At 38.4% G+C, this 26,862-nt stretch overlaps 1 protein-coding gene across 3 annotated transcripts; it reads left to right on the plus strand.

Annotated features, from left to right (window-relative positions):
• NPAT (nuclear protein, coactivator of histone transcription) lies at nucleotides 1–25,690 on the plus strand. 3 transcript variants are annotated; one of them, XM_075490974.1, is made up of 18 exons: nucleotides 1–178; nucleotides 3,510–3,628; nucleotides 5,260–5,320; nucleotides 6,839–6,911; nucleotides 7,419–7,459; nucleotides 8,531–8,761; nucleotides 9,267–9,348; nucleotides 10,532–10,664; nucleotides 11,833–11,924; nucleotides 12,010–12,097; nucleotides 13,846–13,942; nucleotides 14,472–14,603; nucleotides 15,410–17,101; nucleotides 18,983–19,098; nucleotides 19,192–19,300; nucleotides 20,354–20,411; nucleotides 22,301–23,453; nucleotides 24,327–25,690. In XM_075490974.1, the coding sequence occupies exons 1-18, from the start codon at nucleotides 142–144 to the stop codon at nucleotides 24,402–24,404; spliced, it is 4,392 nt and encodes a 1,463-aa protein (XP_075347089.1). In that variant the 5' UTR covers nucleotides 1–141; the 3' UTR covers nucleotides 24,405–25,690. The 3 variants fall into 3 exon arrangements, with proteins under 3 accessions (XP_075347089.1, XP_075347088.1, XP_075347090.1); XM_075490973.1 differs by having other exon boundaries at nucleotides 2–178; nucleotides 9,264–9,348; nucleotides 24,327–25,689; XM_075490975.1 differs by lacking the exons at nucleotides 1–178; nucleotides 5,260–5,320 and having other exon boundaries at nucleotides 3,546–3,628; nucleotides 9,264–9,348; nucleotides 24,327–25,689.
• Nucleotides 25,691–26,862: the final 1,172 nt, after the last annotated feature.

Below are 26,862 nucleotides of genomic sequence, written 5' to 3' on the forward strand. Positions count from 1 at the left end.
CGGAAGGGGCCGGGCGTGGCGCTGGCTGGCGGAGTTTCCGCGCCTTCCTCTCGGTGGCGGGGCGGCTGTGCTGCGCCTCCGGGAGCTGTGTCCCGCTGCCTCCCCCCCTCCTTCCCCCCGGTCCCCTCGCCGCCTCGGGCCATGCTGCTGCCGTCTGACGTGGCCCGGCTGGTGCTGGGTGAGTGAGTGAGTGAGGGCGGGGCGGGGTCGCCGCTCGCCCCTGAGGCCCGGCGGGGACTCCCGGGGCGAGGGGCGGCGGGGGAGGTGGCGGCCGCGTCAGCGGGGCTCTGCTGGGGATGGTCAGCCGCCGGCAGCGCCCTCGGCGCGGCAGGAGAATGAAGCGGCTGCGCCCTTGACCCTCGACCGCGTCGCGCTCGTCCCCCTGGGCTGGGGTTGTCGCTGCCTCTGCCGCCGAGGCGTAGCGCTGGGCCCGGCCGTCTCCGGGCTGTCCCCCCGCCCGCCTGCTGCCCGGTCTCTGGAGGGAAACAGTCGCAGGTCGATCTCGAGGGGTTTCTCGGGCCTCTGGAGCCGCCGCGGGCGCAGGGGAGCCCGCCAGGCCGTGCGGGCCGGGCTGTGCTGGTCCCCGGCCCTGTCTTGATCTCACGTTCTCCGCGAGTTCACGAAGATGTGGTGGTCTCTGGTGTCCACCTACAGACAGGTGCCTGGTGAACGGGGTTTAATAAAGTACCTGATTACAGGAGGAATACAAGGGTGATCCGAAATACCAGAGGAGGCTAGGCGAAGGTTCAGCTGGTTCATCTTTCCCTCCCCGTTTCTGTCACCTGTGAGGCTGCATTGGGAGTTTGGGTTTGCTCAGTGTCTGTGGAAAGCGTAGAGTAAGTGTGTTCAGGATGTTGGCAGCAGACAGTGAATTTTTTAAATGACTTTATGCTTTGGATTACTTGGATACTGCCAAAGATAAGAACAAATGGATGGTAATCAAAAATATGACCCGTGTATTTAAGTCCCATACGTAAGCACCTGTTGCCACAGATTGCCGAGATTTCCTGGCATCTTGCATTGTGAGATTCAGTTTTCAGTTGTCTGCAATTTTTTTTAATCCAAAGCCATTAAGGCTGAATTTGTTCTTCCATGTTCCTCCAGCACAATTTATTTTTAAATACTACTTCATTTTTTCTTGCTGCTCTCTTGAGAAACAAGACTAGTAAGAGATGCAATGTTTATATTATTGTGAAGTAATAGAGGATTTTTAGAAACTCCATGCATTGTAAAAGAAGATTTAAAATCATGCAAGGGAGATCTCTCACTGTACTTTTCTATAAAAAGCGGTTAAGTTACAAGTTGCTGGGTAGAAAGCTTATCTCATGTGCTTACCAGAGACTTACAGGCGTAGTATACAATCTTGGCAACGTCATGTGTACTGAGGATGATCCACCCTATCTTGTTTCTGTTGTGGTGTGGTGCATGCATCATGTCTAGAAAACTTCTGAGCAAGCTAAGGTGGTAGAACAGGATATTCCTTGTAGCTATTTCAGTCTTCTAATAGGGATTGCTCTTCCATGAGGCATCTCTGAATTTGGGCGGATAAACAGGCTTTCCAGTGCAGCTCTTATTCCATCCTTTTTTTTTTAGTCTTTTTTTTTTTCTCTCTCTCTCTCTCTAGATAAGTCTTTCTGGTGCTGTGAAGTTTGGTGAATATTGGTTTAAGAAACAAAAGTAAAATGATAAGATGAGCTCACCCATAGAAAAATACATAAGAAAATGTATCTTTTTCTGATTAATGTAAGAGTGAATGTGTACTATGAGTTAGACGTGTGTCTTTACATTTCTTAAGGTAAAACAAAATATTGAATCATTCCTAGTTCAGAAGGTACTGTACCTTTTATGCCTTTAATTTGGTTTTGGCGATGTTAAAGATTGTGTACTGTTATGTCATTATGCAGTGTGTGCACAAGCAGTTCAGTTCAGTTGCACAGAAGATCTTAATTCAGGCATTTTTAAACTTTGGAATGCCTTATTTTGCAGGAAATTGGCATATGTGCCAAATCTGCCTGTATGCAAGCATTCAGTCATCCCTTGCAATAGTGTAGTAGTAGGTTCAAGAAAGAAAAAATGCAACTTTTAATGTAAACATCCAGATGAGTTTAAGAACAGCCATACCAGCACAGAGCAAAGCTCCACCTAGCCTAATACCCCATCTTCCATCCTGGCCAACAGTGGATGGTATAGTGGATAGGAATAAGACTGGCATATAACTGTGTTTCCCCAAAATACACTTTCAGCTTCCAGCAATTTGTGGCTTGAGAGTTTTCTAGCAAAATGTATTTGAAAAATTAAATAGGACAGCCGTTTCCTTTCCACAGGTACCACTAATGTTTTCTGTCAGATAGGCCAGCTCGTACATGATGATTAAACTCACAGTGGTTATTCCCAAACTGTGTTTAACTTTCAAGTTTGCTTATTTGTTGAAGACCTGAACAAGGGCTTATGTGTCTGAAATATGATCTGTTTTTTCCAGCTATACTTGGATCTGCTGAAAGATACTTGTCTTCATGTAAACTTAAAGGCTGCATTTTTCTATAGGCATTCCTGAACTGAGGTGGACAATTTGGGGGGTCCATTGAAATACATATGCTAATGTATATATATCCTGCATTGTATAAATAGACACATATTTTATCCTTTCTTGAAAACATTGCTTGTTCAGTTCTGCTACAAGCAAGAAAGAAGAGACATTTTCTTTTGTGGTTCTTTGTTCTAGAATCCTTCATTCAGATTGGTCTATTTCTATCTTTTAATGTTTAGAGTATTTGAAGATCAAAGCAGGGCTTAAAAAGTTTGATTAAAGCAGAACATATTTGCTGAGGAATGGAATTTTGGAAAAGTAAACTTTTTCAGTATATTTCCTGTGAAGGTAACTACTGAGTCTTGGGGTGTGTACAGAGCACAAGTTGCAGCTAGGACATCTGTTTGAAATGAAAATTACAGTAACTGGGGGAAAAACCTTTTTCTGTTATTAATTTTTGTACAATGCCAATAATTTAATAAATCTTATACACTGTTGTAACAGCTGCACAGGTTTTACCTGTTTTAAAACAGGAGGATGCATGGAGAGTTATTGTTACATAGCAATGCATTTTATTAACAAAGTATTGTAGAATTCCATTTAATTATCAAACTGGGTTGTTCAGCCCGTGTGAGAGTTAGTTTGTCAGCCTCCTGAGCCAAGAACTTTTATTTTCTTGTCTATATAGTACTGTCTGTACTAAAAATCAGTCGGAAATTGTTCATATTGCCTCACTTCCAGTCTTGAATAGTTTGTAAATATAGTGTAATATCAATAATATTTTGTGCTCTTTCTGGTTTTAACTATTAAAGACATATTTTGCAAGGTACTTGTTCTTTCAAAATAACTTCACTTTCCTTGTCTGACATACAAATCTTTACCTGATTATTTCAACACTGTACGCAGCTCGTTACATTAATGCTTTGATACCTATTGAGCAGAAGTAATGAATGAAAGAGCAAAATTTTGTGATTTGTTGCAGGGTATTTACAACAGGAAAAACTTCTAGCTACTTGCCGTGAATTTATTTTGGAAAGCTCAGATTTGAAAGAATATGCAGAGCACTGTACAGAGGATGGGTTTATTCCAGCCTGCTTGCTGGTGAGTTTGTATTTGCAAAGCAGAAAGTTAAATTGTCTTGCATCCATGGAAAAGAAAATTGAGATGTCTCAGTGTAACAATTACTTCTCAAATGCTGCTTAAAATGTTTAGTTAGATTGTCCCCTCTGGTTTTGGGGTTTATTTTTTGCGTCCTGTGGTATTAGCAGTTATTTGGTTTCTAGTATTTAATCTTACTAAGAAACATGTAAGCGTAAAATATGAAAATTGGTTTCAGCATATTACATTTAGTCTGCTTTATAGTTTTGAGGTTGATTTATGGAAGGGTGTTGCAAGGGTTTTATTGATTTCAGGGCTGCTTTTGTAATTTATTGGAAATCGCTTTCCTATCCTAGACACGGCAGCCCTTAATGTTCCATTTCAAGTACATATTAAATATTTAGGTAAGGTACCTCAGCTTTATCTAAGGCTACCAAATTTTGTTGACAAAAACTGTGTTTCAGTTCAGCTTCCTCTTTGATCAGTATCATCTGCTTTGTCCCAGGTGAAATGTGGAACTTTGGGTGTGGATAAGTACAGTGTGTAGCTACATATGTAGATATGTGCATATAGCTAAAGGGTAATCAGATACTTTGCATTTTTAACATATACAAAATGGCATTTTTAACATAGTATGCAAATTACAGAGTTTAGATATTGCTATGTATCAACCTTTTAATGTTTATATGTGCATCTTCTTCCTGTTTTCTTTTTCATTCTTCTAATATATCCGTTAATTATATGGTCTGGGATTTTGTCCAGTATTCAAAATTTGTGGAAATCTTTTCTGAGATACAAGGTCTTGATGCACCTATTCAAAACAGACCATTGAACTTACTTCATTTACAAGTGTTTAGTCATCTGTACTTTGGCGGTAGGGAATTGAGAACCAAGCTATGGCCTGCAAAAATTAGAAAAACCAAATGTAAATACATTATCCAGGTTCTTAAAGCTTTTAATTATCTTCCTTTTCTCAGTAGAAACATTTTTCCTGTTTTTCGTAGAAAAGTGATGATATGATAGTGTCTAACAAAAAATTCTCACTGCAGGTCAAAATACTTGCAATAAAAGGCTGTATTTGTCATACCCTGTAGAGTTTCCACTAGCAAACAAGACAAGAAGGTACAACAAAAGATAGTGGTAACCTTAAAATCTTAATTCTCGTTGTTTCACCTAAAATAACACAACAAGTAAATATGATATGAAAGTTAATTCTGTGTGACGGTTAAGAATTTTACTTTAGACAGAAGCTCTCTTCATGTTTACATCTTAACGCATGTTGCATTCCAGGATGATACTTACTCATTATTCTGTTACAGCCGTTCATCATCTTATTTTTGTGGTTTTATTCTATAATAACAAAGGTGAGTGGAGGTCATGCAGCTCTAACTGCTATACTAGGGTTGTGCAATGAGATCAAGCACTTCAGATTTTGTGTTCATAATAGCATTTTGTTCCATAGATTGCTCTCTACCTAGTTTGAGACAACTCAGCACCAGCAACGTAAAGAACAATTCCTTGTTTTGAGGGTCAGCATGGTGTAGTCTTCTAAAGAACTGCTTAAACATAATGGGATACAGCAGATAAAGTAGAAATTATTAGTGAAGATTCTAAGATGATTTTTTTTTTTCCAGTCCCTGTGTGGAAAAAACTTGACAACTATTCTTAACGAATACGTAGCCATGAAAACAAAAGGTAAGCATTCAGAATGAGATTTTATTTTATTTTTCATATTTATCTGTTGTGAACTCCTTGAGGAAGAGGTTATATCTCCACCTATATATGGACTTAGAGCAATCCCCCATCTATGCTAGAAGTTGAACGTTTCCATATTATGCAGACAACAGCCAATTAGATCAGCATCTTGTGAGCAAAATTAATTGATTATCTTAGTTTGGATTTGCCAGCATATATTTTCACTTCAAATTTGAGCAGAACTTCTAATGTAATAAAGCATAAAGATATAATAAAGTGTGCAAATATATGGGTTTATGCTTGTAAAATTATACTGTTTCTAGTTTATACTATAAATAGGAGGGGGAGGTCCTGATCTCCTCTGTCTGGTGACCGGCAATAGAACATGCGGATGTGGGATGAAGCTGCATCAGGGGAAGTTCAGATTGGACGTTAGGAAAAGGCTCTTTGCTGAGGGTGGTCGGTTACTGGAATAGGTTCCCCAGGGAAGTGGTCACGGCACTGAGCCTGTTGGAGTTCAAGGAGCATCTGGATGACGCTTTTAGTCATATGGTTTAGTTTTACATAGTCCTGCGAGGAGCAGGGAGTTGGACTCGATGATCCTTATGGGTCCCTTCCAACTTAAGGTATTCTGTGATTCTATGAAATAACCAGGAAGAGTCCTGTGGTGTGAAGTGTTTCTTGTCTTGTTTTTAAAACTAATTAAAATAATTTCAGAATAACTTAATATTTTGTATGAATATTAGAGACAGAGTTAGAGCGTTTCCTGTTTTTAAAAGCAGTTATTGAGCTTCTGAATGTTGCCAAGTCTTAAAATTTTTTGATACTGTTGTATGATCAGATTTTAGTGGTGCTTGGTTCTAAGACTTGCAATTTAAGACATATCGTGTTTGGAACATTTCTAAATGGTTTTTTCCTTTCACACTAGGTTTAAGAGAAATGGTAACTAAGATACTAACATACTTTCTTCAAAATACTTTGTACTTGGCACCTTGAAAAACTTTATAAATTGATCTGCTTACATCTTTCCGTTTATACGTTAATGTTCTGTGCTTCAAAAATACCAAGTGTTTTTACCTGTTTGGGTGACATCTTAAAATAAACCATTACTTTTAAAGACCTGTCTGCCAGGTTACAGTTTTCAAAAGCACACAGATGACTTGGGAATATGAATGCCATTTCCAGAACTGAGTTAGGTTAGGTTACTCAGGTGTTTGCCCAGGAGGCACCACCATGTGCAGATTCCATGGAGAATTATCATCATGAATGTCTTGCCTCAGTCTCATTTAGGCTTCTAAAACAGAACTGTATCCATGATGAGTGTGTGTTCGTATCGGTCGAAGTTCTTAATTAGGAGTTAGGGCTCTCTAATTAACAGAATATTAAGAAGGCGACTAGACACCTAAAGTTAGATGATGTCCGAAACACCCTGTAATAATTATTTTGCTTGTGATTTTACTTTTTCTCAACATGTATCTGTTTTAGGCATCTAAATTTTTGTTTTATGGTTTATTTTAGAAACAACAAATGAAGTTCCAGCAATGATGTCATCTCTGTGGAAAAAATTAGACTATACACTTTCTCAGATCAGGTAAAATAGTTTTGAAATCAAGAAAGTAAAATTTCACTCTGAGAGTGAGTCCCTATGTTGATCAGCTCCCCTTATCATTGTATGAGAATGGTTTTGCTCTCTATTGCCTCTGAGAGATGGTGAAAAAGATAGGTACAAGAGAGTTGATAGTTGAGTAGACATTTCTACTCAACTATCCTACTCAACAGTCCTGAGGCAGGGCTCACTAGCAGATAAGGAGGGCATTAGTGTGAGTATGTGGTCTTCCTCTGATGAAACGATATACTATGAGTCATTTAGAATCCGATACCATTGTGGTTACTTGATCAAAAATACAACAGTAAGCTTCATTTGAAGGATCTGTGACCATTATTTGAAAGAATAAAAATAACAATCAGTAGAAACTTTCAGAAGTAATGTGTGGTTGGGACTGGACTGACATTAACCATATGATAGATACAGTCGCACTATGTAGCTGAGTGTTTCCGTTGTGCTCCTTTTATTTATGTCGCCTGCTTTATTTTTTAGGAGCATGCAGAATTCCACAGGATTTTCTACTAATCAAAGGAGTAAGTAACTGGGCCAACTCCGTGGGATCAATAGGCTTTATGTTCAAATTATCTGTTTCGGCAAAAAATGGGGGAATGCTGCAGCAATTGGTAATGCATCCTTACTCTTAGAATGTTGTCAAATCTCTTCTGCAGTGGTTTTTTGAGCATGCCTGTTGTCTTCAGTGCAGTCTGTGGATTACTGTACTGATCAAGAAAGGAAAATAAGAAAAGCTGAGCTTTTTGCAAGGGGCTTAAATTCTCTATATAGCATTTTCTTCACTGCTGAAAACATTTTAGAAGTTTACACAGTTAAAAGGTTTAAAAACTGCTGCTTCAGTCCTGAACCTGTTGACTTAATCTGTGGTTTGTAGAGGAACTGAAAACATAACCAGTCTAATTATGATGCAGTTTCATTTCTGTAGAAGGGGGATATAAAAATGTATTGCAATCTTGAAAATTATTTTTTTATGCATACAAACATATCTAAGTGAAATATGAAAAGATACTTGTTCTATCTAGAATTGTTTCTTTCATTACAAAAACTGCCAAATGAACTCTCAAAAAAGAAAAGTTATTTTACTTAAAAAAAAAAAAAAAATTTTCTCTCTGTAGTACTTCTACTGAGTAACCTGTGTGAGAGAAGAGAATGTGAAATATAGGTAGCGATTGTTCTTGGATCTGAGATTCACTGGATCGGGTGGTGTTCTGTTGTCTAAATTTGTCAGATTTAGTCTGACAAATAAATGCAAACTTACATTGGTTTAGCTAGTTCAGTTAAGGTGAATTGTATGAGTGGTATATTATGCAATGAAATATCATTTTGGTATGATTTATTCCTGTAAATATTTAAGCAGTGATACAAGCTTGGTTACAATGTCAATGTAAGTTGGCTGTACTTCTTGAATTATTTTGGCTCAAACCTGTAACACAGAAGATAAAGATGGATGTTGCTTACTTTTTGAGTTTCATGAGTTAGTTGTTGAAGCACAAAAAAGTTTCAGTGGAGCATCCTTAAATAGGTCTTGGAAAATCAGCAACCTTTTAAAATTCCTTTATCATGTATTTTCATCTTGTCTTTATTATCTCCAGCACGTACAAGAAGTGGAATTGTAGAAATGAAAAGACAGAGAATGCTTCAGCAATCAGCTCCTGCAAACTCAGGATTGTTGTCAGTAGCCCATCAGTCAGGGCCGCAGAATTCCTCTTCTATTGTATCTCCTCAAGTTATTCACAGGCCAACAATAAATCAAAGCATGTCACAGACAAGACTGAATACGTTGTTTGTGCACCAGTCACAAACCCAAGAAAACAAGATCAGCAGTAAGTTGCACCCTTTTTTTAAACCTTTTTTTCTGTGAAAAATCTATGGATATAGATGGAAGTTTTCTAAAATCAACACTAATCATCTTCCACCAAAAAAGTTTCAGAAAATTCGTGCTTTGTTCCCCTAGCTCTCCAAACTGGTTCAGGTGATTAAAATAAAAGGAGCACCCAAAAGAGAAACAGCTCTTGCATACTTGCTTGCTAATGTGAGTTCAGAGATCAGAATTGCATTAATTTGTCATTATTCTACCCTGTGTTCTCACCCTCACCCAAAACACTTGTTTTAGCAGATGGGGATGATCCACATCAAGTGGATGTTTTTCTCAGGATATATTTCAAAGGAATGGTTCTCATTTTCATGATAATACCAAATTAATTTGTATGAATTCCCAGGAATTGATTGGAACATAGTAAGTAATGTGTAGATTTCTGTAGTGCTTTAACAATGTAACTGGAAAAGGTACTGGCATCATGATCTTTTTTTTTTTCCTTTATAAAGCAGGAGATTTCATACACATTCAAGTTCCAGCATCACAAGAACGAAAGCTGCATTCAAACTTGCTTTCTCCAGGAAGACGAAAAAGGTAAACATGGGGGGTTTTTGTGTGTGTTTTTTTGGGGTTTTTTTAAGATTTTTTAGAGATTATGCAGTGTTCTAACCTCTAGTGTAAATTTTCTTAGATGGTGGACCATTTCACATTTAAGATCCACCGAGAGTGGCCAATGTGTGATGGTTCACAAAGGAAAGGAAAGTCAAAGAACTTAACATAAGACTGATAGAAGGCTACTTGTGCTTATTTATTGCATATAGCCAGCCTTTACATTATTCCAGTATTAGGCATAGGCAAATAATCTTGGAGCCTGAGATTTAGTATTCCTTCCAAAATATCCTTATCGGTTATGAAAATTCTCAATATTGATATAAACGTGCATTTTGTCTGTTTTTAACGTAGAAAAACTACCGGCTTCAGTAAATTTTGTGAGGAAAAATATTCATATTCGCACTGAAAGTGGTGTGAAAAACTGTTCTTATACTAGCTTTGCATTTTTTATTCTTTGATTCCAGTGTCCTTTTGTTTTTAGTGAGTTGACTGGTCTCTTTGTGTTCCATTTCTTGTCTTTATCCCTGACTAAATCCCAGTCGGTGGTTTTGCTTATCATTTTTCCAGATCCTTACTCATTTATACCTTTTCCAAGTCCTCGCTATGCCTGCATGATTTTTTTTTGTATATAAGTGATTTTAGTGCCACTGCTGATTGATGGTTTCAGAAGAGCCTACACCATGATTTCATACAAAAGCATTGCATTTCCTATTCATCGTCTAAATTCTTATGCAACCTAACATTTGTTCACTTCTTTGACAACAGCTGCTCCTTGAGAGGTCTTTAGTTTCAGTGGTGATGCCCGAATCTTTTTCTTGGCAGTTTTTTGGCAAGTTAATTAGAACCTGTACCACCAGTTAAAGTAACATGTACTGGAGGGGGAAAAATACTGAATAGCGGGCATGGAATTCAATTTGCCATTGTGCTGTTTACCCATAGTCTGTATATTTCTTTGTAACTTCTATGAAGTCAGACACAATATATGCATATGACATAATGAAACAGGTATTGTTTTTTATTGTATTTCCAGTATGTAGTTAATTTTCTGTTGATTAAAATCTTTCTTTTGCTAAGAAGGAAGAGAAACACTTGATTTACTGACCATTAGGTCTATTGTTTGCTATGTTCTCACAAAATACATCATAAATTTCCTGGAATGTTTCAGTGAATCTCAGAAGAGGAAAAGCATTGCAACATCTGGACCTCTTTCAGCAACTAGAAGTTCTCAAGACCCTGATGAAGTAATAATAGAAAAAGAAAGTGAGCCACTTGAAGAATTCATAGATGGTAACTTCCCAGTAAGTATATACTTATGAAAGGTATTTACATTTAAGAAACAAATTCAGACTAAGGAGGACTAGTCTTTTACATGTTGTTTGTCTTGGGTATTATAGAAATTAACTTTAGAAGATAGATTTATTGTTTTGTATTTGAACTAGCTCTTCTGTGTACTAAACTAGCGAGGATGGCATGGCTGTCTTGAGGGTTTTTTTTTCCTTGATGTATTGGCTTTGCTAAGATAACTGTAAGCTGTCAGAATACAGTTAATTTTTTAGAGAAGGGAAGCCAGAAGGCACAATGAGCCTTGCTATACTTTAGGAGAGTAGAAGTACAGGAATGTTGGGATGATTTTCATAGCAATGTCATGCAGTCACAGATTGGCTGTCTCTCTGTTATGAAGAGTGTTCTCTGTGTTGAATTGATTATTTTTTTTTACCAGTAAGTTGAAAATTCACGCTCCTTCTCTAGTGGTGATAAAAAATAGTGTTGCCGTGAAAAGCCGAAATCAGAACTCAATAGTCGGGATGACTATTAAGCAGGTATTCTTTATTGCAGCGCTGGGCAGCACTGGGGATCGCTCCACCACAAGTGCTCCGCCAGGTTAGCACAACACATCAGTTCATATACAGAAAAATCATACATATTCATCAGATTTTCTGAAAAGGGCAGTTTTATGGTGATGAGTTCCCAGAATTCATTTACATAGTCCAAGCATGCGCAGTAAAATTAGGGTTAGGGTCTTTTCACCCTCCTGGTGGTCTTCCATAGTCTTCCTCACGTTGTCCGCTAGTTGAACTTTGGGCTTCCTTTGTCCATATATAGTCATTGAGTTAGCTCATCAGTCCTTCGGCCTTGGAATGTTACAGGGGGGTCGATTTAAGCTAGTTCTTTGGTGCTTATCTTTGGCACAATCGTCCTGAGTTCCTGTTATCAGTGATTTAATTAGGAAGCCTAACGAGCTTGCTCAAGGCCTGCTTAGTCCTATCAGGTAAGAAGTCACAGGAAATGTCCCACCATCAACTCTGCTCAGCAGGTAACCAAAACTGTCTTTGCAGGGGAAGAGAACAAAAGGGAACGAGGATGGGAGTGAAACTAAAAAAATGCAAGTCTATGTCTTAGTCAGGGATTGTCAGGGATTTAACCCTCTCAGTAGAAACCTGACCACTTTAAAACTGTGTTTTCCAGCAAATGGTTATTGAAAATGCCAGAGAAAAAATCTTGAGCAACAAATCTCTTCAGGAGAAGCTTGCTGAGAACATTAACAAAATCTTGGGCAGGTAATAAAAGGAACCTCTAAGCTTCATACGTATTCTTATTTGACTTTTTTTTTTGAGTTCTAAACTAATGACTAATGTGTTCCAGTGATGGCAATGTCGCTCAGGCCCCAAAACAGACAGACAGTGGTCCCACAGAACAAGAGACTTCAATTGATGAAATACTTGGACTTCAGGTAGGTGTGGATTGCCCTGTTTACATTTTTTAAAGACCAGGCACATGAGAATGATCACTTATGGGAACTATGCTGAACCTCTGTCTACTGGCTGACATCTGAGATTGCTCTCCTCTTTCGCTTCTTTCTTTTTATTTGTTTGTTTGCTTTACAATATGGCTAAGCCTATCTAATGGCTAGCTTCTGCCCAGGGGCAGTTCCACAACTTCCCTTGCATAGGTATTAACTCTTATCTTGTTGTATGGTGGTGGGCAGGTTCGAGGAGCTGAACTGACTGGTATTTTGCTGGGGTTAATTTTGAGCCAGTTTAGCACTCTGAATTCATTCCTAGTGCCTGTACAAGGCAGCATAAGCATGCAGCAGGGTCAAAAGCCAAGGGAGTAGGACGGATTCTGGCAGTGGTTAGCTGTTAATGTTACCTGCAGACTGAGGTCTAAGTACACTGTCCACAGTCACCAGCTGCCTGCTTGTCACTGGATCTTTGGTACTAGTAATTGGATACCAGCTTCTGACTGGGGATCTGATCAATAGCTTTGTAAAAGAAAAAGGAATTTAAAATATCTTGTGGACTCTAAATGTGTTTAGTCTGATCTGATTTTCTGATTTGCTGTAAGATAAACATGAATTGCCTAGTATAGCAAGATAAATTGTCTTCGGAGCCTAAATAAGGGTGCTTTTTCTTCAAATTTAGTATTTTCTATGTACATTCTACTTCTACAAACTAAACTTCCAGTGTTCTCCCTTCATTCTCCTACAACCCTGGAGCTGGCAATCACAGGGATAAAGGGCTCTTAATGAGGGAATTATAATCTTGATGGCCCTCATGAAAAGGGCAGGAGAGTAGAGGCAGTTGCCTGTTTATGAAGTAGAGGTGTCTGTTTTTTAAAAGCTAGTCTTCTGTCACTTGGTGATTTTTAGGTCAATTTTTGTCAAAATATGGAGCTGAAAAGCTGTGCTCCATTTTTCTAAGCAGAACAAAATAAAAGCAGCTTCTTGGTTTAGAGTAGCTGAGACAAAATAATCGAGCATATCACATGGGATATCCACCCTTAAAACCACCATATCAAAGGTTGTAGAGTGCTTAGGGGATCTCCGGGAAGTCAGGAGAAACTTTGTATTTGAACACTTGAATATATACTGAGTGCCCCACTCATTTTCTTCCTGGGCTGCTACCAAACAAGTCAGCTTGAAACAGGAACCTTAGAGTGGTGCCCTATGTAGCTGTGCCTTCCAGCTGCCTTCCACAGACAAGTATTTGTAAGTGATATTATAGAACGTGTAATGGGTAAATGAAATAAAACTTCCCTTGGCTTAGCGTTGTCTTCTAGCTATATGCAAAACCAAGAAATGAGGCTTAATTTGGGGATTTTTTTACCAGTGGTTGGCTAGCGCAGGCTCACAGCATTCATACCATCTGCATTAGCTACCAGCGTAGCCTGAGATTTAGTCCTTCTTAGACAATGCTGGTCATTATGTGGAGAATACTCCAATATGCATGTGCAGGGTGTAATGTCTGACAAAGATGTTTGGGTTTTGGGGGATTTTATTTCTTAAACTGCAATTACTAATGTTTTTTAACAGACACTAAATTTGTGGCAGAAATGTTTCCAGCATTGGTCTTTATGTTTCTGTGCTGAGCAGAAGTACTAGAACTAAAAACAATCTGAAAAGAAAACAATTCTTGTCTGTTTTTCTTTATGTTATTAAAGTAACTCTCTAACAGTTCTGTATGTCTTGTCTTTTCTCAGGGTGAAATTCATATGTCAGAAGAGGCTATACAGGACATTCTAGAACAGACAGAATCAGATCCAGCTTTTCAGGCACTCTTTGACTTGTTTGATTATGGTAGGGTATATTACTCTCAGTTGTACCATTACTGTAAAGCATCATGAATGATGAGTTTTCCTAAGTATTGCTTGAAGAAGCAAAGGTAATTCAGCTGGCCTCTTTTGCAAGAGAAATGGACTGTATGGCGTCTGTGTCCCTCAATTCAGAATTAGATTTTTACATACATTTATACATGCCTATAAAGTACAACGTTTTCTTGTGGCTGAAATTCTGATTTTGTGCTGGCTCAGTGATTGTTTTGTTGCTGTTATTTTAGACTCTTCTGGTCTAAAGGATGATAGTTCATACTTGTTTTTCTACCCTGTTGTAAATTTTTTCTATTTGTCTGATCAGGGATATCCTCACATAAAATATAAGGACGTTTTTATGCTATTTCTGGATTTGTAATGAATATAGAAAAAGTTCTTTGAGTTTAGGATGGCATTTCCTGAGTTTGAGATCTCCATGCTTCATTTAAAATGTAATAATTACATTTGTGTGTAAAATGACATATTTAATCATTCTTCATGCTTTATTTTGAAAATAGGAAAGAGCAAGGTAAACAAGAACTTACCTGCTGGTATTTCTGGTCAGAGTGGAGTAGAAAATGCAATCCTGGTGGATGAGGATAACCTGGAAACACTTCAAAGTTCTTTAGGAACAGAAGAAACTAGTAGATGTAGGTTGTTTCTTTTTCTCTAAGATCTCTTCTAGTCTGTTCACTTTTCACTATGAAAGTATTTTCAGGCAATTTGTACGTTTCAAAGTATTTCTGTTTTCAGTGATAATATCCAAGTTGACATTTACATTGCATGAACATACGGATACACCTACTCTGTTAGAAAGCTTCAGTCTATTAAGTGTAACAGTAGTCCATCAGTGTACTTACAAGTTGTACTTGATAAGCTCCTAAATGAAATCAGAATATCCGCAAAACTGTTTTCTCGTTCAAAACAGAGATACTTTGCAATTTTCACCGTGGAACATGTAAATACAAATATAGTGTTTTACATCTAACCATACTAATCTTTTCTCTCTATTCTGTAATGTATTAGTTAATTAATACACAAAGAGAGTCTTACTCTGGACAAAAGGTATGTTTAGTCTGTCTACCCTATTCTTAACAATAGTCGGTCAGTCGCAGATATTTAGAGAAAGTATATGAGACTTAGGATAAAGGCCTCTCAGCTCTGAGTTGTTTTTTGTGCTTCTGGAAATCTGATTTAGTGACTTGAGCCATTTGCTTATCATGTGTATAACTTCTTATTTACGTACAAACTGATTTGCCAGATTGCCTAATCTGTATAATCTAACCATACGTTTCATATACTTTCCACTCAGCTTGAAAGTAAGGATGAGTAGCGTTATTCCCACTTAGTTTAATGTGAAACAGTTTTCCGTTGAACTGATAAGTTGCTTCTAAAACACTGTGAAAGGATCATCTGTTCTAATTATTATGGAACTTAGTTATTCTCTGTTTTACAGGTGATAATTCTAGAGAATCACTGTCCTGTAAAGGCTTTCAATTAGGAGAAGCATCATGTGCCTTGAAGACCAGCATTAATGATGATGATATGGCTAAGAAAAATGCAACCAACGAACAGTTGCATGGAAATTGTAGACCAAGGAAACAGACTGAAGTACTTAGAACCATTACCCCTGAACATATTGGAGAGCTTGAAATCGCTTTTGACTCTGTGTCTGGTTTGACTGAACCTAACAAGAGACAGACTTCTGATAGCGAATGTAATGAACACTGTGGAGATTCTTATGATAAAAAAGAGTTGTCTGCATTAGTACCTGAAAGTGAAAGAGCTATGGAAATTGAAAAAGGCCCACCAAGTCATAGTGCTCAAAGTAGTCCTAATTTAGAATGTGTCCATTCTGATAGCCCCCAGATTTCTTTGATTTCATTGGCAGAAGGTACCACAGCCAGTGAAAACAAAACACATTCTGGAAGTAAATGTCACTTATCTCCAGATACATCACTATCTGAAAAAACACTTACTAAAAGCCCTTCTGATGGGAGCCCTGGCCACAGCCTACTCCTGAGAAAAAACAATTCATCAATTTCTAGCCCATCAGCAGATAGAGGAAAAGAACAGGCTGTAACAAATGATACAGCTGCCTCACCTGGTATTTTACAGGAGAACTCAGACCACTCTGACCATCAGGAACAGAGTACGCAGTCAGACTGTGCTGCAAGATCTGCAGTGAAGATTTCAGATCTTGACAAAACAGAGTTGCAGCTTGAAGTTGTTGATACTTCTAACAAACCTTATTCAAATGATCAGCATACACTTGATAAGCCTTGTAAGAAAGATTTTAAGCTCCCTTCAGGACTGTCAAACTCAGAGGGAACACAAGGGGAAATGCAAGAACCTTCATCTTCTACAAAAGTAGATGCTGATAATATATATTTCTCTTCTGGTGATGATGCATGTACAGAAATTTCTGTAGTATCCACTGAAAATAATCTTACTACATCTGAAATATGCCACTCCCCTCTCCCAGAAACTGCATCCTCAACAGATGAGTCGGGTACTGAGGCCAAAAGTATAAGCGGTGTATCTTCCAGTAGTCAACCAATGGATGTTGATCCTTCTAATATAATGTCCCTCAAGATCATCATCAGCGATGATCCATTTATTTCATCAGACACCGAGTTAAATAATGCTGTTTCCAGCATCACAGGAGAAAATTTGCCAACTATAATATTGTCTTCTCCAGCTAAATCCCCAACCAAAACTGCAGGCCTCTCCAAATGTCTGTCTTCCGAAGACACAGAAAAAAATGTGGATTCAGCTTTGGCAGAGCAGAATCTTCTTGTGCTTAGACCTAAGGATCCTGTGGTCACCTCAGTTAATACGCAGAATGAAGACTGCACTGGTTTTTCAGTTGCAGGTACAACTAATCTTTCCAAGGAAGGGGGATTTATACAGTTGATGCCAGCAACAAGCACAGCTTTTGGGAATTCAAACAACCTTTATATAGCCACCTGTGTGACTGATCCAGCTACCTTGGGCACAGCTGTAACACCATCAAATGTAGTTGTATTGCCAGGCAATTCTATGCCGCTTGCTGCCCAAGCTCCAGCTGTACAACAGTTACGGACTCCTCCTAGATCCAGCAATACATTTGCAGCAAACCAGACCGTCTCCCCAAATTTCCCACAAGGTAATCTCATTATTAGAAAATGACTGAAAATGTGTTGCATATATAGCATTTTTATTCTTTTTTTAAGTAAATGAATTTTTAAACACTGCTCTATCTGCCCCTTGAAACTAGCCAGGAGTTATGTATTTGTTGACTATATTAGTTGCTACTAAAAATGAAATAAAAATTATGAAGAGTCATTGACCAGGCTGCTTTGAAAAAAATAGCCTCATATTTCAGAAGCTTAAATTATATAATTTTAGCAGTGATAAATTTAGGAAGCATATTTTGGCTTACACTAGAAAAGATTCCATTGTTTCGGCTAAATAAAACAGTTATTTTGTTTTTGTTTTAATAAGATTCCTGTTATAAATAGAATGCTATGTTTGACTTGTTTGATTATGGTAGGGTATATTATTCTCAGTTGTACCATTACTGTAAAGCATCATGAATGATGAGTTTTCCTAAGTATTGCTTGAAGAAGCAAAGGTAATTCAGCTGGCCTCTTTTGCAAGAGAAATGGACTGTATGGCATCTGTGTCCCTCAATTCAGAATTGTATCCATATTTAGTTTAGATAACTGGCTAGATGTAGATAGTCCTTCCAAAATTACCTCCTTGTTTTGTTTTGTTTCATTTTCCAAAAATCTATTCTACACTAGAAGTACATTCAGACAAACATAAAAGTGTAACATTATTTCTTTCCATAATATAAAATCTCTCCTGGTACAAGCATTTTGATTACTATAGCAATAAAAAAATCTAAGTGCTTTTTAAAATGTTAAACCTAACTAAAAACCAGCTGTAACCAACACATTTAGATTTCTTTCCAAAACTAAAAACTTGTTGCAGTTATCCTTGAATTTCTGTGTGTAGCCATTTTGTTGTGGCCAGAGGCCAGTGCAACAGCATGTGCAAGATCTTAGAGTGTTGGCCTTTTCTGTCTGTTGTTAGGATTTCTTTATGCAACTGGTATGGGGTTTGTTTTTTTTTTTTTCTTTCCCCCCATAGGGAGAGAAATAGTAGTTTTCCCATTCTTCTGCATTTGATATTTTTCCTGGTAGTGCTCATGTAACTGAAGAACTGTATGGAATAAACTTTTCTTTCACTTTTGAAATTTTTCTTCCACTTTTCAATTAATGTGCTATAATAGTTTCCCTATTTTATAATTCTTGTATGTCTGGCAGCTGGACACTCTTACAACCTGTTAGAATAACTGTTTTAAAACAACTGTTTTAACAATGATTTAAATAGTTAAATAGGAAACTTTGGCTAAAATATTCCAAATTAGTCTTATTTTATTTAAATAATTAATCTCAAACCCACTAATTAACTAGAATCTTTGTGTACTATGTTTAACACCTCCTACCAGCCAGGAATATACATTAGATATGTACGTACAGACAAAGCTAGCCTCTCCGAGCTTGTTGTGTGCTTGTGAGGGGAAGGTGTTATGGGTGCACTGGACAAAAAAAAATAATTCTGCTAATGACTTTTGAGCATGCTAATTGTAGAGAACAGGATGCAAATAATAGTTTGTTTTTACTAAGCAGCAAAATGAGCTATTTGATGTTACTTTTACTCATTTTTATAAATCACTTTAATTCAAAGTGCAAGCCTTCAGATAGGTTTGTCATACTTCAAGCTTAATTTTGAACCGTTTCTTAAAAAGGAAAACAGACTTTAACTAAAGAATTTGATATAAACTAAAAATAACACTGGTACTTACCCTGTTTTCTAGTAGTGATGTATAGTAAGGACAGTGAAGTTTTTCTAAAAAGCCACAGCTTTTCTTGCCACAGGTTTGACCATGCATAATTTTAAGAAATCCTGTCTTGAAGCTTTTCTTTTCACTGAAGTATTTTTAGTTTCTGTACAATTTTAACACTTTAATACTTTTTAGGTTCTGCCATTATAATTGCATCTCCGGTGCAACCTGTTTTGCAAGGAATGGTGGGAATGATACCTCTCTCAGTAGTAGGACAAAATGGAAATACGTTTTCAGCACCTGCCCGCCAGGTAGCACATCACAAGTAAAGCTTTTCAAAATTAAAACTGAAGTGATAAGGAGTCTTTTGGTGAATTGTAATGGAATATTTTGATTCTTTCAAGGTTCTACATATGCCTGTGGCTAATCCAATGTGCAACAGAAGTGTCCCAAAACTTCCCATCCCTCCCAAATCACAAAAGGTTCCTGGAGCAAGAAACAAGACTAATACAGGTACCTGCCTTGCGTTCTTGAGAAGGGAAGAAGAAAAGTGGGGATTCTAAAGACATGTCTGTTCTGAGTAATAAAGTTTTATGAATACTAATGCTCCTCTGCCAGGTAACTGCTGGGATGGCTTTGAGAGAGGCCTGTACCTGCAGTTAGTAACTGTGTTTGCTCAGTGTACAAAGAAGAACTCCCAGCATAGAAAATAATTCCAGATTTGGGATCAAGCTTATTTCCAAAATTTAATGTTTCAAGGCTCTAATGCAGTTTTAAAAGTTTACTTTTCTTTATATTTCTGACTATTTTTCATCTCGTTGGTTGTAAGTACAGTTTACTGCTGCCATTGAAACCAAGCCACATGGTAACAAGAAAGTTATTAGAAGAGTCAGAAATTCTAAACATTTATTAAGGAAAATATTTAATAGAACTGTTGCATATTTATACAAAAAAATGCACTCTGCTATCTGTTTTCTCTTTGCCATTTCAGGTATATGCTTCTGTATATTCATTTCATTGAGACCTTGCTTCTTTAAATAGTAAATTGAAACAAGACTGGAGTTATATTCCGTTCTCAGTGTTGAGAGGGGGTAAAGAAAAATAATTTAAAATGGAAAATAAATTGAGTTATAAGGACAATTTGTGCTTTAGCCTATTTACCTTTTTAAAAAAGAGTAGGCTTACACGTAAAAATGAAAATAGGATGAAGTTGCAAGTTAAGAAAAAAGCTAGGTTAGTCTGCATTCTGGTTTGCTGATGGATAACTGAGAGTTCCCTGTGATTATTTTCCTTCTATTTGGAAATCCCTGCCGTGCATTTGTAAGTCCATCATAGTTGGTTTTGTCTTGCCAGGCCTATGTATTATCTAAGTGTAGACAGCAAGCTTCTTGTTTATACTTAGTTGGCAACTTTTGCTCATCTATTCACCTGTAAACTTTAAAATTATGAAAAAATTGCAGAGTTTTGTTGCTGGGTGTTTCTTTATTGATTCTCCGTCATTGTACTAACTGTGAGATGATTTATGTGGAATATTGTAGTCTATTAATACTTCATCTGTTGTTCCAGGAAAACTGGTACCAAGTGTAGCTGAGCCTTTGAATCATACAAATTCTCGAACACAAAGGTCAGTAGTGCTAGGTATTCAAACTTGCTTTCTTTTTCCTGCCCTGAATTTCTTCGTACAGTATTGGTGTAGAGGAGAGCAGCTTTCTTTAACAATGACATAAGCAGTACCCCCTTTATTTCCTCCTGTCTGTCTGCTAGGCGTATTGATAGATGTGTGCTAGTACTGGTACAGCCTGTGCTAGAATTTTGCTGCTACTGTTCCTATGTTAACTTTGTATGGCTTTGTGTTTATTTTCTCCTGTCTCAATTGTCAAATAAAAATTGTTTGAGCGGAGTCCAAGCTAGCAGAAATTGCCTGTTACATTTATTGGGAACCCATGGTTTTGTGGTGTAGCCTCATTGCCTTTTACCACTCTCTGGCCCAAATCCAGTAGAGCTTGTTAGGTTGGGTTCTGCATCTGTGTTTCAGCTGTGCAGATTAGAACACTGCTTGGTCATTTATAAAGTAAAAAGTCAAATAAAAGATGGCAAAGTGGGATAGGTACCAGTTTTCTGTTGTGCAAGTGAGAGAAAAAAGCAAGGCTTCACTAGTAACTCTCCTTATCGTTAATGGACTTAAGAAACAAAAGGACACTGGAATGAGTAAGAGTGTAGGAGGAGATAAGTTCAGATTAAATATTAGAGGTGAAACGTTCTTTTATTGTAAAAATAAAACATACTTAAAAAAATAATCTGCCTATTCAGAACTCAGTTAAAATGTTGGAAAAGTGGAGGAAAACAGGAACAGTAAAGTCAACTTATTTAAAAAAAAAAAAAAAAAAAAACACCACACAAAACCCACAAAAAACAACCCCAAACCAAAAAACAAGGTATACAGTATGTATGCATGCAAAAATCAGTGGTTTTTAAAAAGCCACAGAAGCAAGATTTTGGACAAACTGCTACCACCCGTACCTTCTCTGCCATCCCAAAGGTACCACAGTTGCCATCCCAAAGGTACCACAGTTACCATCCCAAAGTTAATTTGACTTTTTCTCTTAAAAACCATGAAGGCTTATCTGCATGGGGAGAGTGACTAGCATAGATGACTATGCAGAAGCTTCTCTTGGAAATGCAGCATAAAGCCAGGAAGAGGGCACAGACATAACAGTGGTATGAGCTGACAGAACAGAATCATTTTTCTTTTGACATCGCTACAGTGCAGTGATGGCTTTTTCACACTAATGTGGCTGGTTGTCAGGTGGAGCCCAAGCCCTAGGGAGTTTGTATGTTCTCATCCAGATGCCCACTGAAAGCTTTTTGTCTTGCTCTATATCCCACCACATACAGCAAATGCATAGGGGAGAGTACAAGGCACACACGTGATGATATTGCCCAGAATATTCTGGCAGCCTCTTAGCAGTTTCAGCTCCAAGGACTTCCAGAGCCACAACCAGTATTCTGTCTATGAATGTGCTCAGTTTCTTTTTGAACTCAGGTAAACTACCAGCATCCACAAATACCCCAGGGTAAAAAAGTTCCCAGGCTTAATTACATGCAGTGTCCAAACCTCCTTGTTTTGTTTTGAACCTGATTACTAGTTTTACTCGATGCCCCTAGTTCTTCCACAGGAAGATACAGCAAATAGTGTCCTTTTTGTTGGCTTTTTTCCCAGAGCTCTGTTGCATTTCCCCTCAGTCATCTCTCTTTCCAGGCTGAAGAGCCCCTGTCTACCTAATTGTTCTTTGTACAGACTCTGTTTCATACCTTTTTGTCATCCTTTTTGGCCTTCTCTGAGCTTTCTGCATTTGTCATCCCTTACTCTTGGTCTTTGCATGTTGATAAAATACTTAACATTCAGAGCTTTAAGCAGGTGTTTTGAGGGGCGGGTGGAGACTTCCAGCAGGTGAAATGAACTCGCCTAGTAAGAACAAGTATGTTGCTGAAGTGTTTTCATCTCATTTTCAGGACTGGAAATTCGGACAAGCCTATCACTGCAGAACTAGGAAGGAAAGTGGAGGAGAACTTGCCTGTTGCACCAGCAGAGAGCACAAGCTCAAGTTCAAGACAAAGTGAAAGTCACAGGAGAGTGCTTTGCTTTGATAATGTCCTACCCACTCCAGGAGGAAACACCCAAATTCAGACTAAGAGTTTATCCCAAAAAGAAAGAAATGAAAATACTTTATTTGCTGTTGACTCTGCATCATCCTCTGCTAAGGCACAGGTAGCAAAGAGAGAGAAAGATAAAACATTGCCTAGAATTCTGTGTAAGCCAGAAGTTGGTAGCAACAGAAGCACATCCGCAAAGGAGCCGCAGCCCGAGCGGAAGGTGGCAACTGCAGGGCTTCCGTTAGATCCCTTCCACAAGACTACAGCAAATAAAGAAAATGAATTACGAAGGGATACTGATGAAAAACAGAAGAACCAGGACACTGCCAAACTCTCAAATGGCCAACAAAGTGTTAGCTTATGGAATGAGAAGACAGTTGCTTCGGTGCAAGAGCTGAACAAAAAGCAAGGGTCACTGTCGAATGGCAATGGCAAATCTTCAGCGTCCGTTTCTCTGCCTTCAAAGGAGCCAAAGCGAGAACCAGCTAAAGTTTCCAACCAAGGCCTTTGCCTGTCAAGTCCATTCGCTAAACAATGTGTGGAAATGTTGCAAGACATTCAGTGGCATAGCCCGACTAGTAAAACAGTTGAAAACGGAGAATTGCCAGTACCCCGTACGCCATCTGGAGTTGGGGACAGGCATACAGATGATACCACAGACAGTGTACGGACACCGACCTGTCGGCGCTTCAACGAGGATAGCACGACCCCTAGAATAATGGTACCCCCTGCTACGCCAGACTTGCCTGCCTGCAGCCCGGCTAGTGAAACAGGTAGTGAAAATAGCGTCAGTATGGCTGCTCACACACTGATGATACTGTCACGGGCGGCTATTGCAAGGACTAGCACGGCAACCCCCCTGAAGGACAATACTCAACAGTTCAGGTCTTTAAGGAGCACAGTCAAGAAAAGGAAACTAGAGGACTTGAATGAGGGTGAGAGAAATTCTCGTTCTGCAAATAGAAAAGACCTTCAAAGCTCTCCAACACCATCAAAAAAGAAGAAAATAAAGGCAAGTACAGGCATTTACTTTAAAATTCTAAATATGTATTAGACATCTATCTATATTATTTATAATGGGATGGTTCAGAGGTGCTAGTCCAAATCCCTGACATCCTATTTATATTTGTCAGTTTTACTAACTTTGCCTCTTGAGGCTACTCTGAACTAACAGTTAAGATTAGTATAGTCTTCAGATACACACAAGTAACTCCTACTGACACGCTGCACATACCTGTGAAAATCAAATTATTTCTCTTAAAACATGAATGAGTTTCTAAATTCTAACTTCAGACTAAGTTTCTAGGTGGAATGTAGGAATTAGGCCAAACTCAAACGAGGCCTTACTAGACTTCAAGCTATTCTTGAATCCTCGTTTACCACCAGGACTAGGAATCCACATTTTGGGCATTCCCAGTCGCTGTAGTCTACAGCACTATGCCTTTGACTTGGGGATTTAATGGCAGGCAGCAAAGGTGTGGGACATGAAATGGTGATGTATGTAAATAATCAAAAAGGAGACATGGTCTAACTTCATAATTCACCACACTTAGTTCTAGCATACTCCTGAAATACTGTAACTGAAAAATGCTCACTTGTGCTGCATACGTGACAGGAGCTGAGAGGCTGTGCCTCTCTGAAGTCTGGGTGGGCTGCTGCTGAAGCTGAGCGCTCAGCTGCTGCGGTCCCATAACCATGCCATTAGTACCCTGGGGGGTACAGGCAAGTGTATATGCATTTCAGTGTCTGATTTCTGGGTGAGTTTATGCAGTTATGTCTACAAGGTAGATGGAAGGACAAGGAAGAAAGGAATGCTTACGGGCTCTTCAGTATCCCCAGGTTCTTAGTATTTAACAAACACAACTGTTCTTTTCCTCTCCTACAGAAAAAGAAGCTACCAAATTCTTTTCCAGCAGGAATGGACGTGGACAAGTTTTTGTTGTCTTTGCATTATGATGAATGAAAAAGGAGGAGTTGAACTGTGACTGTCTAAAGCTGGGTGGTGTTATGCAGAGGTTTTGCATGGGAAGAGAAGTTAATTCTAAAGGGCAAGTTGCACTTTCAGTGCACTGAAGTTTCACTTTATAGCAAAATCATGCTGTTTCTGAAGCAGGTTGCTAAGTGTAAATATCATTGAGTTGGTGTATGTTTATTTTTGAGAAAGCACTTGCATAATTATAGAGCCATTTAATTTGCAAAATTGTAAATTTGTATAAATGTAATGTAAGAAAAGTTGTATGTTTCCTGTTACACCACGTTGTCTGTGTTCTGCTGCATTCTCTACTCACCCGTCTGAACCGCTCAGCCAATTTGTGAAGAGGTGGAGAATTCAAAGGCGGTGTTTGTAGTTCACTGCTGTAAGACAGGGGCAGCTAACTTGGCCGCTTCCCATTGTCTTGTTGAATCCGAAAGGGACTTGATCTTCAGAGGTAACTGGCTTGTACTAACACTCTCTTCTCCCATAACTGTCAAACCCATGTTGTAAGGCTTTGGATGAGTTAACAAAAATACCAGTAACTAAACATGAGGCCAAAAAACCTCCAAAAGTATTTCTCATCTAATGAAGCTTTTCCCAACCAGTCAGTCAGACAAGAACTTTAATTTGGATAGGCCTGATCTGTTTACAGTACTTGCTGCATAGGCTGTCATTTGAAGGCAAAAGCTGTTTTCAAATTATGTACTCCGTTGTGGGTTAACCCCCGTATTCATACCCTGCTATGAATACTTAAACTGTAGCAATAGCCAGAAATGAATTTGAGCACGTTCCATTGCAAAAGTCAATTCTTTTAACTGTCATTTGTACTGTTGAGAAAGCACTTGTTAATATCACTTATGCTTTTTGTCAGACATGGAGAAATTTGCATCTAATCTTTCTGTTTAATGTAGAATTTGTCATAGCTATTATACAAACTCTTCAAAACAGGCCCAGGAGAAGCTCAGCCTACATTTTAATAATTAGCATGGGTGAAAATTACCACACTAAGCCTTGCTCCAATACTGCAGAATTTTCTCTACTGGTATTTCCTCCTTTGTTCTCAAATTGTTGAGGTCTTAAAAAATGCAAGTTTTCTTGTAAGAGATCTGTACAGCAACAGGGCAATGTTTCAGATAGTATACAAGGATTCCTAAGGAACCAATCTTATGCAGTAGATGTTTATATTAAACCCATCCAATAACTAAATACTGCATAGCATTTGCAGCTTGAATAAATATTTTTGTTTTAATAAAAAGTTGCGTGTCTTGCTTAATATTTTGTAAGTCCACTAAGCAGCTTTGCAGGTATTGTGTAGAAGTCATGTTGATCAGCCATTTTTGAAGACAAAGAGTTCAGTATTGAACACTAAGTTCTAATAGCAATTGTCAGTGGGGCTAGGGCAGGCAAGCAAAAAAAAATTGTCTTAAGCATAAAATGCTTACTAGTATTCTGACAGCTGATATGTGGTACTTTTAAATAGATTTGCTATTTATTTGAGACCTAGTGTAGCTCTTTCATGGACAGTCACTGTCTGCCATAGTCTGTCTCTTTCAATTCAGGTGATCTGGTAATACTAAAGATGTGAATTACCAGTCCACTTTCACTTTCAAAGGAAAAAAAAAAATCTTCTGTTCCAAGCTGCTGTCATATGGCAAATAATTGTTAGAAGAACAGGTGCCAGAGCATGAATGAAGGTTCTTTTTCTTAGAATGCAGCATTTAAACCCCACTGTTCATCTGCTACCTCTACAAGTACATTCCTTCCCAGAAAACACAGATGCCACTACCTCCCAGTCAAAGTATTTATTCCCCCTACTTTATACAGGAAAATGTAATAAATGAGCAGGTAAAGATGACTTCATGTTGAAACTAATGCCATGATAAGAAAGCAGTTGTCCTAAATCTCAGCTAAGAAACTTTTAGGTGTTTGATGTTCTCCCTTGTGAAAAGGGTGAGGTGGGAATAGGCCTTATACAGGTGAAATAGATAGCCAATTTTTGCCCTCTGGTAAAAAGCCTGCTGAAGAAACTGTATAACATCTCCCTGAAGTCTTGAACAAGACTCATTCCAGGCAAGTCTTTTCCTGTCTCCCCCTGCTTGCAATAGGAATGCTTAACTCCAGATTCCTGAAGGCTTAGCTGTGAATTCCAGAGTGCAGCCAGGTACTGGGCAGCTCTGTGTGAAGCAGCAGTAACAGTAACTGTACTTGTTCAGTCCTGAATCTGCCTCTACTTAAAAGTGTATTGACAAAATACAGCACCCAGGGTTCAATGAACAAAAAAGGAGCAGTAGTATTTCGAGGCCATATTGGTACTTGCACCACCATCTCTTCTAGTTTGCTTTGATACTACGCCCTGAGCCAGTGCTGCAGCAGGGCTCCTGTTTTGCATTTGACATGGCTTCAGGGTACACAACAGTAGAAAACTAGCCTTTCAGTGAAGTTATTT

The sequence above is a fragment of the Mycteria americana genome, chromosome 1, assembly GCF_035582795.1.
Source record: "Mycteria americana isolate JAX WOST 10 ecotype Jacksonville Zoo and Gardens chromosome 1, USCA_MyAme_1.0, whole genome shotgun sequence".
In the NCBI taxonomy this organism is placed as follows: domain Eukaryota; kingdom Metazoa; phylum Chordata; class Aves; order Ciconiiformes; family Ciconiidae; genus Mycteria; species Mycteria americana.